The sequence below is a fragment of the Channa argus genome, chromosome 19, assembly GCF_033026475.1.
Source record: "Channa argus isolate prfri chromosome 19, Channa argus male v1.0, whole genome shotgun sequence".
Classification (NCBI taxonomy): domain Eukaryota; kingdom Metazoa; phylum Chordata; class Actinopteri; order Anabantiformes; family Channidae; genus Channa; species Channa argus.
The window spans coordinates 16252969-16267965 of NC_090215.1; the positions used below are offsets into that span (position 1 = coordinate 16252969).

The 14997-nt window shown below is 40.2% G+C and overlaps 1 protein-coding gene across 3 annotated transcripts in view; it reads left to right on the forward strand.

Moving 5' to 3' along the window:
* Positions 1 to 2319: 2319 nt before the first annotated feature.
* Positions 2320 to 14997, forward strand: part of LOC137104739 (RNA-binding Raly-like protein) — an 89001-nt gene continuing 76323 nt past the window's right edge. Inside the window, exon 1 of one of the 3 annotated variants that reach the window (XM_067486373.1) lies at positions 2320 to 2516. Coding sequence is in view for 1 of the 3 variants with exons in the window: in XM_067486374.1 (XP_067342475.1) it covers positions 2688 to 2714 (27 nt within the window). In the remaining 2 variants the exon portion in view is untranslated. Of the gene's footprint in view, positions 2517 to 2538; positions 3257 to 14997 lie in introns of those variants that run through there. The other 2 variants (XM_067486374.1, XM_067486372.1) reach the window with 2 other exon arrangements.

The following is a 14997-nucleotide window of genomic DNA, read 5'->3' on the forward strand; positions in this document are numbered from 1 at the left end:
AGGGAGTGAGTCAGGGGGCATCAAATTCCTTACAAGCATAGTTTTTTTCATTTTTAATAACTTTTATAAACACGGTTCAATTTTTTAATTCATAGAAATGTTATTTGAGTGGATAAATTGCCCTTGGCAGTGGAAGCTGGAGAGTTTGACAGAGCAGAACTACTTTGGTTCAGTCATTGTCTTTAGTAAAAGGTTCACAAATATGGATCATCATACCTGCAGCTTTTCACTACGGGGCTGGAGCAACAACAGTGATGCCAACACCGAACAGCTTTGGCTGGTTTGCTGGATTCACACTGGTCAAGCTCATCCTGTCTTTATTTACACATTTACACTTTATATACACCACTGCGTAAAGTCGCTTTGAGGGTGTGTGCGATGTGTGGACACAGAGATATCTGTGTGCACACACTGATTCTCTTCACCCTTTCTGCTGTGCACTGACTTTGCCATTTGTTTGGATGTTTCGATTCCATTCAGAAGCCGAACCAGAGACAGGGCTGCTACTTAGCTATAAACACAGCATCGGTTGCTGCCAGATGATAGAACAACCCGAGTGAGCATCACCTAGACTCAAATTAGATGTTGTTATCTGACAAGTCGTTTATCTAGTATACATGGAATTTGCTATGTAGCAAATAGCAAATAGCAAATAGTGAAGTTTTTGTAGAGAGCCTGCGCTTTGCAGTTTTTACTTTTAGTACCGAGGACAGAACAACGGATTAGTAACACTACAGCTGTGCAAAGCCCATCCACCTTTCAAAATGTTGTTCATATCAAAATGTCGACCTGATTTCACTGTGTTTTCTTAATGTATAGAGAGAATGATCATATCCAGCACAGTCGTGCACAATCCACGTCCAGTAATGAAGAGCTGTGGCTAAATGCAGCTCAGATAGAAAACAGGCTAATTTCTGTATGAAAAAAAATGACCTTGTCAGATTCTGAGCTTTATTCTTCTTTTGTTGAGCATATTCAGGTCAGGTGAGAAAACCAGACCGGAGGGTAAATTTGAGATGCCCTAACTCCAACCTTGATCCATATTTGTGTGTCTGCTATGATTTTTCAGCTCTGCACACATGACATGTATCACATGGGTCCCCATGACCCATCTCTTTGTTGCTGCTCCTTAGGCTTCTTCTAGGCTCCCAGCTTAAGTGTTTCATAGAGGAGATCTTCCGAAATCTATTTAAGGATGAAGTGTTGCTCTCATAAGAGATTGTAAAAGCCTCTTAGAGGCAAAGGTTGTAATGTGTGAATAAAACTTAATTGGATTTGATGTGATATGACCAACATTCTGACTGAAGCAGCTACTCAGGTGAAATGTGAAAGGTTGCAGAAGCGAAAACAACGAAGTCCAGTAACCGTTACTCAACTTCTACATCATGCTGTTCACCACCGTGCTTCACTTCCCCCACTTTCAGCACCACGTCACCTTGTGAGCTGTGTGATGTTAGCTGTGCGATGCGTTTGCCTCTTTGTCCTCGTTATTTACACGTGCAGTTTCAGGACCCAGCACAATGATGTGATGCCTTTGCCTGACTCCGCTGCTGTGCACCACCTCTGTGTGATGTTAACAATGGGATACTGCTCTTTGTTTGTCCTGGACGTGCTTAGCACACAGTGTCTTGTTTTGAATTTGTATTTAGTATTTTTTTCTTCTTCTTCTTTTCTCTAAAGTGCCTTAAGCTTCGCCACCATGAACAGGGCTCCGTGATACTAACAGCCTGACACTGTTTTTCTCATTGTACTACATTCTGTCTCAGTACCACTGACTGATGCTGTTGCGTGCCTGTCACGTACGCTGAATTTCAGCACCACGGACAGGGCTTCGTTGACATCACGGCTCTTGGACAGTTGGAGTTTGTCGTAAATGTGCTACGCTTCCGTAATTTCAGCACCGTGGACAGAGCCGCGCGTTATTACGCGTGTGATGCAGTTATGCTTCACTCAAATGTGCCGTGCATGCGTCCGCTGACCAACCCCCCACCCCTCCTGTGATACCCCGCCCTCCCGTCCCTTGATTTGTCTTAAGAACAGAAACATGCGGTGTATTAAATCCCATGTTTTTGCCGACTGAAATGAAAGCACGTTCGGACCCCGCTGTGACGCTGATGCCCATTGGGCTGTGCATCTTTAAACAGAAAAGGAAAAAACAAACAAGCAAACAAACACACACACACACACATACACACATACATGCATATGTACATATATATATATATATATATATATATTTATATACATATGTATAAAACACACAGCCTGCTCGGTCATAACTGTGGGATGATAAGGACTACCTCTTTTTTACTTTTGGAGAGAGCCAAGCCGTTAAGAGAGCATTCAGCATCAGCTGTTCAACACTGGTCTCTCATTGCTGGAAGTCGGGGCTGAATCGGTCACATGACAGAACTGGAGGCAGAGATCTAGAGAAAAGGCACAGCATTCCGGCTTGCACCGCCATACTGTATTTTGAGCCATATCACATTTTTATTGCAACATTTTACTCCCGCTCGGTGAGTACATTTCCAATGGCTTTTTTTTTGTAACCATTTTTTGTCTTTTTAATTGCTCCCCCCTTTTTTTTTTTTTCCTCCTTTTGCTGGTGTTTGAATTGAGCATTGACATGGTTGTTTTGAGCGTTTTTCCACATCCAGGCTTCAAGTTTTTAGCATGCAGTTGTTCTGATGGAGAGTGCCAAGAGGGTAAACGGGGTGCGTTATCGGTCTTGAGAAAGCTTTTACTTGCTTGCAGTTTTGTTTCGAGGGTCGAAACCAAGCAGGTTTTGTCAGTATTGAGATTTTTCAAACATTTATTGGTGGTTTTGAAACATTTTTATTTTTTTGTTTCTGTCGACTTTTGCTGTTGCTATGCTTTGGTTTGCATTTTGCAGTGTTGTTTGTTGCCTTCGAGTTTTGTGATTTTGATGTCTCGGTGCATCCCACCGATCAAACCCTTTGCTTTTACTTTGTTCCTCTTTTCTTTGTGAAAAATGGAGTCCTTTTTAAAACCCGGTGACATTTTAACCTGATACTTTTCTTGCAGCTAAGCTCACAGGTTTGTTGTTTTTGTGTTTCTCTCTTTTTCTCCATTTCGTTATACTTTTGCTGGTGGCTGTGTCAAGTATTTTTGGATGTTATATCTTTTTGACTAGATGATGCTGGGTGGACGAGGGGAGTTTTGATTCTTGGGGGAGTTCAATGCGTTTTTTGTTTTCTGTATCAACGAGGATGAACAGACGTTTTCCCTTCTGCAGGTATATAATAAGAGTGGATAAGTGACACGTTTCTGTATTTACAATAAAGAATAAGGTGACAGAAATATGCACCTGTGGCTGACGTGTTATTTTGTAAGGCTGGCCAAATTGCTCAATAGAGACGGCAATCTTTACCAATGTTATCTGAAGGTTACCTGATGTGATCGATATGTCCGTAAAGCTTCATTTAAAAAAAAAAAAAAAGCCCAAGTGACGTGTTCAGCAATGCAAGAACAAGGATTGGAAATCACACGCAGCTCGTTTGATCACAATGTTTCCTTTGTTTTGAGCTCAACAATCTCCAAGCCGTCGCAGCCGAGGAATAAAAATGTAAGTAGCTACAGTCAGCTCCCTCGGAAGGATGCACGATCTCCCCGCAGATAAAGTATCCAAAGTCCGTCCACAGACCGACTTGCAGCCAGGGCTAGACGTAACAACCCCCTCTGCTGCAGCATGCGATGCTTTGAACTGCAGCACTACCGAGTTGGAGACATACAGTAGGAACAGCATCACCACACTTTGCACTACAGGACTCGAAGTTATGAGCAAAGTGTCTCGCTGCACCCAATTAGCCTCGTTATCGATGCACGAAGTCAAAGAGGCGTTTGTAGGCCCAGGTTCAGAATCAGTGTCGGGTTTGTCAACGCCGATGTTGCAGGAAATGAATCGAGCTATTGACAAGACTAAACGATGGACTCAAGGAGAGGGAAGTAACGGTTTAACTCCGGGACATTCAAAGGTGTAAACACTGTAGATATCACACAGTCTCAGGAAACACTGGGGAGTTTTGAGTTCCTGCAAAATGCTGCCTGACAATGAACTTTGCCTCACTTTGGGAAGATGAGTCGAAAACTAAAAGACCCAAGTCCGTAATCCTCATTTCACTTATTCTAATCTGAATTATTGCTCTTAGTGCTGGCTTTAGTGTTGGTTTTCCAGAGTAAGAATAAAGCTCGTGCTTTTTTTTTTTTTTTTGCATCATTTGGACCCGTATGTATTCAGAACATAGGTTAGTTATAGTATAGACTGTTAAGTCACAGTGTCATTAAACCAGAAGCCCCTGGGAGATCAGAATCAGTATAATGTAACGTGGTTACACTAAACATTGATTGTCACTGAATGTATATTAATATAGTAAATCGTTTGGAGTGATTATGATAAAACATCTTAATCATCATTTACGTTGTGAGACAGAGACATATTTTTTTAAGTCTTAACACTGATTGTTGTATCTCAGGTACATTAGAGGCAGAGCTGTTCCAAATAGAGTGCTGCTGTAGATTTATATTTGATCTTATTCTCATGCTGACATCGTCTGCACTGTCAATTCTCACGTTTAGCCTAGAATTTAAAAAGAACTCTGCAGATCAGAAAGTTGCTAAAATGACTCCATTCATCAACAATCAAACAGTTTTAAGAGTTGGACTATGTCAGTATGTTTAAGCTATTTGAAAACCAAGGCTTTTATAAGTAGCCAAAAAACAAAGCATCTCATACTGTTGTCTCATTATGAGGATTTCTACAACTTTTTCAAGGCAGCAAGCGTTGATTTGCAAAAATCAACCAAGCCCAGGCTGTTACGCTATTGTTTAGCTGTGTAAACAGTTGTCTGCTGGTAGTGATGCACATAATCTAAGTTCACCTCAGTTCAAATAGATTCTCATCGATTCCAAGGTTCCAAATTCTGCCTTTCGAACCTGGAATCGTCACATCGGGAAACACTGAAGCATCTCTTGTTGAAAGGCGTCTCTACCACAGCATGAGCTCCTGGACACATCTCTTGCTAAGCATTATGATAGCTTCTATTACATCCTGCAGTGTTGTGTCTCCCCTCCAGGCAGGCTTCCTGTTATCTGGGCCAAGCCAGACCTGCACAGGAGAAACATGATAGCTCATGCACAGCTATGCCTCTCCTACCACCAATGAAACATCCCACAAGAGCAAGGTGTACACACTAAGCATGTGCTTAGCTATGAGTTGTGTGCACCTTCATGCCCACGTGTTTCTTTGTATGGGAATGTTTACATGTCGGGGCTTTGACGGGATTTGATAGTTTGTCCCACTGAGATAGCAGCTCAGGTGTGAGTGGAAACACACGCGCTCGTTGTGTAATTATGACGGGATGTTGGATTTAGAAGCACATGCTTATAAACACAATAACCTAAAGAGACATACGCAAGATGCACAGATGGATCTTCTTTTCTATCTTTATCAGGCTTGACTTCAATCCAGCATGTTAAGTCTCGGTATAAGAGCGTTTGATGAAAAAACAAATGTGAACTGTTAAAGCTGAAAATATCGTAGACAAGAACCCAACTGCAGTGTGGGGTGAACGTTTTTATAGATAAGAAAGACAAAGCAAGACATTAGAGGGGAATCCTGAAACAAGCCAACATCAGCTGGATGTATGATAGCTGCAAAGTTCAGACCCAACTGTCAAGCTCTTATCTTTACTCTAGCACGTCTCCAATTGTGCACAGATAACGGTTTTGTTTACATATAACTCAAATCCAAGGACGCAGTTTTGGTTTCAGAAGAAGATGAGAAGAGATTCTGAAAGCAGGGAAACAAAGCAAATGCTATTTTCTGCATTTACTGTATTTACCAGATAAGAAAAGAAGGAATACTGTATGACACGATTTATAAATATCCATGCAGAAAGTTTAGGTTTCACTGAAAACATAAAATATATATCAGTTATTGACTAAAGATGAACTTACTGTAATTGACTGGTCTACTGATAAATAATGCTGCTGTGCATCTTTACTACAAAGATTGTCTTTGACTGTATTAACTTTTTATTTTTAGAAAGACTATTAACCATATATTTTAAAAAAAATCCTCTGAAAGATTCAAAATCAATCAGTAGAGGAGAAAAGACTATTTCTTTGCCTCCAGCCACCTCGACTAGAAAGTGCAGCCTTTGTGTTGCTTCAGATGCAAAATCCAGGTTGGCAAACTTCTGTCGAATCATTTGCAGCTTCTCCTCGAGCTTCGTTTCCGTGAGCACACAGAAACAAGTGCGACTCAAATGAGCATAACATTGTTATTGACTCAGAGCTTCTAACATCTAGATTTTACTCTGTCGTCCACATCTATATAACCTGCACGGGACACTGACACGTACCCCGTGTTTCACTCGCTAAACGAGGTGTTCTCTTCCCGCCTCCCCCCTCTTTAACAGACAAACAGCTCACGTTTGGTGCGACTCATTCTGCTGAAACAAGTGTTAATTACTTTACTGTCCGTTTCTGAGCTGTTAATTTGATAAGTGAGGGGATCCCAAGCTTGGCATTCTGGGCAATTAAACCCACATCTGAAGAACAGGGTCAGACGAAATGACTTCTCAGTGTGTGTAATGGAAACCACCACCACTCACATGGTTATGATGCGTCACATAGATGAGCCTTTTAGCGTTCACTTTCATTTTGTGTACCTTTAGTCTCGAGTGTATCAGTCTTTTGTAACTTGAGAAGATCCCGATGGAGACAGTGACCACAGTTGGAAAGCACCAATTTCTCTCTGACTCAGTGAATGAACGTTCCTGTAACAGACCTTTGATTAAAATACAGGCACACGAGGAAGTGTGAGAGCTGGTGTGTGTGCGAGTTCCCAGCAGTGTCAGTGCCGTTTCAAATGGCCAATTAAGCAGCAATTACTTCAAGTTTTCCTTATCCAGAGCAAACAAATTCACAAGGGAATTACTTTTCCTAATTTTAGAAGGAGGTTAGTGCTGTCTGATAAGGGTAACCCAGACTCACCAAGAAATAATTTATCCTAGATGCTCCAGACCTTACATATACCTTCATGCATGTGTTCTGGCCTTTTGCATGTGTTTAATAATAGAAGAAATTCAAGTTTATACTATTTAACACTTTGTGACTCATCCTACCTACCTGTCGGGGCACATCTGTGTCAGATCTAGTTAAAATATTCACTGCAATTTTATAATCGCGCTGTTCATCAGCAGCATCAGGAGCAACACATGGGGTCAAAACATTCAAAATGGGTTTTCAGATTACACATACTGTGGACTCAGTACCCTGCTCCTCATACACGTATGCCTTCTTTTTGTGGACAGAAAAAAAAACAAAAACATCTAAATTCACATTTTCAGCTTTTCTGCAGCAACATCTGCTAAGGAATTGCAGAAAAAAGAGAGAATGATTCTCATTGTGGATGCACAAATTAGTTTCATCACACTTACTTTTTTGGTGCATTAATACATTTTTGTATCTAATTATAGTTTAACTCTCAGACAGAGAGATGACTGCATGAAAGACGACACGTATTGTTTCTGAAATTTAGACACAATGAAACAATATTCCTCGATAAAACATCATTAATCTAATACATACACAAGCTCACACAACAGGGGAACGACACAGAGGCTAATCGGGCTTTTGCTTTTACAAATTGTGCACTGCTTTGCACAAAATGCAACACTTCTCATTGCATTTTGTTTTAATCCTGTTAATAATTAAGGAAACATAACCATTGCTGTCTGATACCTGGTACCATCGGATGTGTTTTTTTGTCATCCCTATCCATTCATACCAGCCATTCAGCAATGAGCAGACAAGTAGAAACTGGAATAAAAGCCTCGTTGAAGGAACATAAATTTATTCACCCTCATCAGGGTGTAAAATATTGTCTTTACCTCAGTATAACATAAAAAAGCAAAACACATTAAAATGTGCTAAAATAAAAGTAACAAACTTAATTAAAAATAACAAATATTAATGCATTATATATCAATATTACTAAATGCAGCATTACAAACACACTTAGTAAAAGAAAGAATCAAAAAAATAAGATAGTGCAGGTCTTATGGGTCAATTTGGAGTCTTTAATATTCTGGTTCTTTTCTGTACTTGGAACAAGAGACACTTAAAAACAGTCTTTGTTGCCAAAGGCAACCTATAAGGCACACTTAATTAATTTAACATTAGGATGCAAAAGCAAGTGCTACTGGCAGTTTAGGCCAGAGGATGGAGGAACAGCATGCATGCAAAACATTCAGGGGAGATCAACTTTGTTTGCTACTCATAACAATTAGTGCATGGGTGTCTTAGACTGTCAGAACACAGTGGCGTTATAGACGAGATGCAGGTTCACATTTGTGCGGCTGTGTGATGTTTGTGCCGACCAGGAGCGGAAAGTAAACAAACAAACTTGCTGTGGAATGAAAAAAGGCAGAGGAGCGGCGTGAGGCCTTCAAGAGCAGGTGGCGGAGGCCTCCAGATGCTGCAGAGAAGCAGCGAAGCAGATAATGTCCTGCCTAGATTACCTCAGGGACCCCGATTACAGTGGAGCGTCCTCATCTGGGTCAGCTCCAAGCTGGTTCTGCAGGGATCAGCTGTTCTTGCCGTCGTCCTGCTGGCCTCAGCTGTCTCTCACCTGCTCGCAACCAGTTGTGGAAACATTGGCACGCTTAAAAAACACAGTCTCAACAGACATGATATACTGCGCTGTACTATGCTGTGGCAGCCATATTTGCAAGCTATATTGTGTACGCATGAAGGCACTTTTCATTAGGATGCGAAGAATTGTGACAGGGTCTACTGGGCATGGACCCAAGGGCTCCTCTGATACCCTGGGCGAGAGCCTCAGTTTGAAATATTTCCGGTTGGAAAGTCATCAACTGACTACAGAGACAAAAGGATGTAAATGACCACAGAGAGATACAATCCAACTTTAAAAAGATGTAACACGACTACAGACATTGCAAACTGGCTGTGGGGAACTACAAAAAGTTTGCAGAAAGACGATCACAAACTGAAGACAAAAAGACACAAAATGACTGCGAAGAGACAAAATAAATGAAAATTATTTTTAAAAATTAAAATGATGACAGTCCGGGCGCTTAACTCCTACAAGTCTTTGCCCAGGGGCCCATTGTCTTGTAATCTATCCTTGCTCATAATGCAGTGTGAGACAGGAAGAGGACAAGATATGGAGTTAGATCATGTCACAAATGAATGTTTACCAGCCTGGGCAGTCATCAACAGACATCCCTCTATGACAAGAATGCCAGAGGCAGAGAAAAGTGAAATATTTCATGTGGCTTTGTTTTGATAAATTGGTTGGTCACAGCAGTTTTTTTTTTTTTTTTTCTGTTGCACTCCACCTGTTGGATACCAAACCTTACACGGAGTGGTCCAGGCTTTGGAAAGCAAAACCTCCGACCTATTTATGCCGCCATCTACTTATTTTAATAGCAATCAATCATATTTTTGCAGTTATTTCAAAATAAAATATCTTACATGCAGAGTAGGAAAGAGTTCTAAAAAATATATATATATACACAACTGCAAGTAAAACTACCAATTTAAATTCTCTAAGTAGTAAAGTACAACAACTCCTCTAAGAAATCAATGACAGAAACAAGAAGTCTTTCTTCAACAGGCACTGAAAGTTAAACATTAAGGCGAAGAAAAATTACAGTTATGAATAAAAAAAAACAGGGGCTCGTGTTACCTAGCAAGTTGGTGTAGCACAAAAACAGCACAGTTTGTAAAATTTGCCAATTTATGTACCGACGGGTGGTTAAACCCTAGTAATACATCAGTTTGTTTTGCATTAAGAACTTTAATCTGCAAAAGTGTTTTATAACTATAGCTTCACAGTTATTTTAATTGAATATAAATAGCACTCCAACACAGTACAACCACAATATTATATTAAGTGCAATATTTGAGGAAATGCACTTAGTTACCTCTGACTTTATGGTGCCAAAACAGGAAATGACCAGTTTTGCTGACTTTATTAATCATTAATAAATCATTAAGCATATGGTACTCTAATTGTCACAGTATCGCCATAATTACGTTTTCTATGAAATTGTTCAGAGCAGGCTGCAAATTCTCGACAGTGATACAGGAGAAGCTCTATATGCAGAAACAAGCTGAATAGATTTTTCAAGGAGATGTACCCTGAAACGGAGAATAAAGAGAGATATTTCAACACAGAGGCATCTTGACTCACACACTCACGAGGATCATGACCTCAATTTTCAGTGTCTGCCACTAGGAAAGCACAGGTGCACTCAAGGAGAGACGGCTAGCTAGCTCGCTAGCTATTGAGTTTGTGTACCCCTGAGGGCAAAAACATGTCCAGCGAGCAAACCTTTTATGTGTCTCTCAACAAACGGTTCACTGAGGGGTAGCAAGGGACTGTTGGTGATGGTGAAAATTTATTCCGCTCCACATTCAAACTTTGATTGAGCCTGACAGGGAATCCTTAACTGACTACAGCATATGGGCAGACTTGGGGCCTTTCATTCAAGCTTCACATAGCCATAGAAGCGTCGGCTGCCTTCAGGAGAGTTTTGTTATGCAGAATCTTTATTAAGGGCAGTGGAATGCAGAGATGTGTCGTTTTCTTTTCTTTATTACACTTTATTACCATATCGGCGATTGATTTGTTGGCGTGTGACACAAAGTCAGGCCAGAAATTCCAATTCTGTGCTTGTGTGTGTCTGCACACACCACCTCACAGTTGTGGAGCATGTTGAGGATTGCATGCTTTCTGGATTGAGATTAAGAAAGGCTAATGTCTATCTGATTACATCCAGGCTACAGAGGCCGTGTCAGTTAAATCTGGAAAAAAAAAAAAAAAAAAAAATAGAAAATACAAAGACAAAAACATCTGTCTCACTAAAATGTGGCTTTACTCACCCGTGTGCTTATGGGTAAAAATAGAACACCCCATCGTTTAATTCCCTCCTTATCTGCAAAAAGCAATCTTCTCCTAAAACATTAATAGCTTGTTGACATCTTACAATGAGCCACAGTCTAGGTGGGGTGTGTAAATAAGGCTTCAGTCGCCATATTGATTTCTCCTCCGGGTTTTGACATCCGAGGAAATCAACGAGCTCATTGCTGTGTGTTCTTGCGGATGCTGGTGGCTATCGCAGCCTTTAAGTCTGTTTTCATCGCTTTCTCTAACAAAGATGATGAGACACACACACACACACACACACACACACACACAAAGACATACTTCAGATTTACGCCTAATTTATTGAAAATCTCAAATGATCTTCAATCTGCTACAAAGCACCTGCACACCTCAAGTAGTCCAGGCGTGTGTGTTCTTTTAGCCATTTTGCTGAGTAGTTAGTGTTTTTGAGTAGCACATTTTAAAACACGCTCTCTGTCTGCAGCCATTTAGCAAAGCTTAGCATAAAGAGTAGAAAGTTGAAAACAAGCCTTGCTCTGCACTCAAGTGACAGCATCCAGACAGTAGCACCTCCAAAGCATGTTTGTATAATCTGTACAAAATCTGCAATGTAAATAAAATTGTGTGGATTCAGGTGGCAGGGACACTACCTTTATGAGAATATAGTGAAAAAAGAGAGTATACAAACAAAGTAGTATTTAGACCCTTCAAAGTTTTTCAGGAGGCACTGAACTTTCATACAGCCGACCAGACCCACATAATACATGCTATGTGACATGCGACATGATGTTAAGGAGGTAACGATTGTCTGGGAAGACCACAACTTATTAAGAAACCATCTTTACTCAGTGTCTTACCCAAAACCAAACTGCTGTGTATGTGCAGTTTGAGTGTCGCGTTGTAGAACGTTAAGAGCAAAGAACAAGTGCGAAAGCGGTCGCCATTTTGGTTCTTTTGTAAGCAGTGGTATCCAGCCCAGTAGGACATTACAGGAGGGGCAATTTTGACGTCTGCCTCTGCTCATGGCAGCGCTATTTCAACTAGGAAGTATAAGCATTAAAGCTGAGGGACTTTTTGGACTTATGCTAAGCTGAGCTAGCTGGATGTTGGGTGTATTTCACAAAGAGTAAAGACAGTTTTGTAATTCTCTACAAGGCTTGTTGCTTATGAGTAATTTCAGGTCATTTAAGTTGAAAATATGACATTTGAATCGGGATGACATAAACTGATGAAAAACTAATTTAAAACTGAAGAAAAACAAATCAGCTGAAAACCTAAACAACTTCCATGAGCCTTTTTTAGGGCTCTTAGTTCCAGGTTCTACCTCAACAACAGTCCAAAATTGTTGTGACCAAATAACTAAAATAGAAGAAAGACTCCTTTTTCTTTTTTTCCCCCTTTTTTTTTTTTTCTTTTTTTCCATTTGAGCCACGGGGAACAAACTGCAAAGAAAATCCATTTCTGTCAGATTCTGACAAGTCAGTGGATGACAGTGAATATATTTGTCAGGGGTAGATGTAAAGTCGTTGCGAGCCACAGGAGCTCGACAGCTCTCTAATACAGGTAGAGCCACTGCAACATCGGTACGAGCTAAATGAACAGGGACATCTGCTTGGATCTTTTCTTATTTTACTTCACTCTAAAAGACACCTGTCAATGACATCATGAAGGAATACAAACATAATTAGGTAATCAAGCAGACACATTATATATGTAAATTACAGTAATTGCAGACATGGGTTTGAAATATTCAATAAATTAGTCACATCATTTAGGCAGGGATCTCTTCCCAGTGAAAGTAATCACTGAACTAATTAGGTCAGTCAATGCAAGCTGAAACAATTTGAAAAGCAATTTCAGTTTCCAGTTCACTCTTCACTAAGATAATGAAACTAAAAAAGGATGCAAATGTTTGTAGTGGTAGCAAGGACACAGGAAAATTTACCGCGGCACCTTGAGCCGACCAACAGAAACAACCCGAGAGAGAGATTTCACCATAAAAGTTGAACCTCAGCTGATGTTATTTTTTAAGATTTATGGGTCAGAATGTGTTTGCAGAGCTGACAGACTGCATGGAAGACGATTCAGTGCTTCACAGGGTCAGATGAAAGCCAAACTACTCTTTCAACTTTCTGTTACAAAACAAACCACTTAGGGGAGTTTGTAACCAGCTGGAGGGAGTCTACTCCGTTCAGAAGCCCACTAAACAATCAGACCCAGTACACTAAGCTAACATTTAGACAGTTAACACTTAACACTGGCCCACAGTTGGAAACCGTGATGATTATTTTGGCTCAACTGGAGTGATGTGATTAAAAACATTTCATTTTTCATAACTCCTGGAGAAAGGTGTGTGATAAGATGTCAAAAATAAACACAACAGCAACATTATTAAGAACCTTCATTAGACCTTAAACACGTCAATTCACATAAATCTGCTTTGTGGGCACCGGGTTAAAAATGTGACAATGTATGTAGTTTAATTATTCTGACAATAGCGCAATAACTATGCACCAGATTTGTTGTTTAGTGCTGGATTAAGGGCACCGATAACTGAATTAATTTCTTCTGCGTGATCCTATAATCAAACAAATTAAAAATGGCAGAAATGGCATTTTTATCTTAAAAACATGTTCACGTGAAAAGGACTCAAAAGTTCATTTTGTCTTTGAAATGATTACTGCGGGTTTTTGAAAATCAATGCAACAATGGCACCAATGCACGCGAAAACACATTATTTCCAATGGCCCAAGTTATATGATACAAGTTCACAGTGGGGAATCATCATGTAAACAGCTTTCGATTCAAGGAGGCATGACGGGCACTTTGTTCCAGGTGAAGACTTGTAGGTAGCAACATGTGTAAACATGATAGGTATGGTTTTCATATTTCTATCGATCTAACTATCTACACATTGGTTGCAACATATTTGCATAGTGTTTTAAAGGACAAAGGTTGTAGTTACTGAACTTATTTTTAAATGTAGTGTTTAATTTTTGGGCCTAAATACAACAGGGAACTATTTAGCTTTGACAAGCCGGAAAAAGACGTTTAGCAAAGGGTTTACAACACATAATAATGCAGTTAAGCTGGAAATGAGGGCACTGGAATTTGCCAATGAGTTGAACCTCCAGAAAAACAACTGTATTACTAAACTGTCATCCAGTATTAGGTTGTTCAGCCTCCAAATAGACGATGAAGTTGTTAATCAATACATTTATCTCTACTTTAAGTTCCCATTAGCATAAATGACAAATAGTGAACAAAGTGTGGTTCCTTCCCACAAGTGCTATAGATCTAAATGGAATCCAAGTGAAATTAGATTTTTTTGGTAGAATCTTATTTCTTACCTCACTCTGAAGTGCTACACACAGACGTTTGACACCTTTTGCTTCGTATACGTGCCAAATCAAATTGACAGTAGAGCACAAGTAGACTGATATGACTGTGCTCTCTACAGTATTATTTCACCTATTTCCACCAGATTCTCAGTCTCCACCTGCCTCCAGCACTGCCCGTCTCTCCATCCTCAGACATCCCACCGCAAACCTCCAGAAAGACAGATGCTTTGTCCCTTCATTCTGTAATTACATTCCGCTGCCAGGCCATTGCAGACCGTCTGTCTCTTTCTCTTTGTCCACTGGCAAGCCACTTGTTCTGTGTTAGCTCTGATTCAAAGGCTCAGGACAGCAGCACATCTGCAGATAAGACTCACATCCAGTAACATCGTTGACAAAGGAGCTGAAAGTGAGAGACCTGCCAGATTCAGTTTGCACATCGTGTTCACAGATGAAAAACAATAATCACTTTATTTCAAACGATGAACCGAACTGAGGTGTTTAACTGCACCTGGATGTAATGTTTTTATTGGAGCCATACAATATGGAAATAGGCTGCACAGTAGCATATGGAAGACATGTGCTCATGAGCTGAGTTAATGAATTAACATACACACCTAACAATCACAATACAAATGTTTACAGAACTGTGGAAACAAAAAGTCAGTTCTCACAGAAATGGGGACAAATGCCTCAGGGCTTTATTTCTAGCCTTTCATT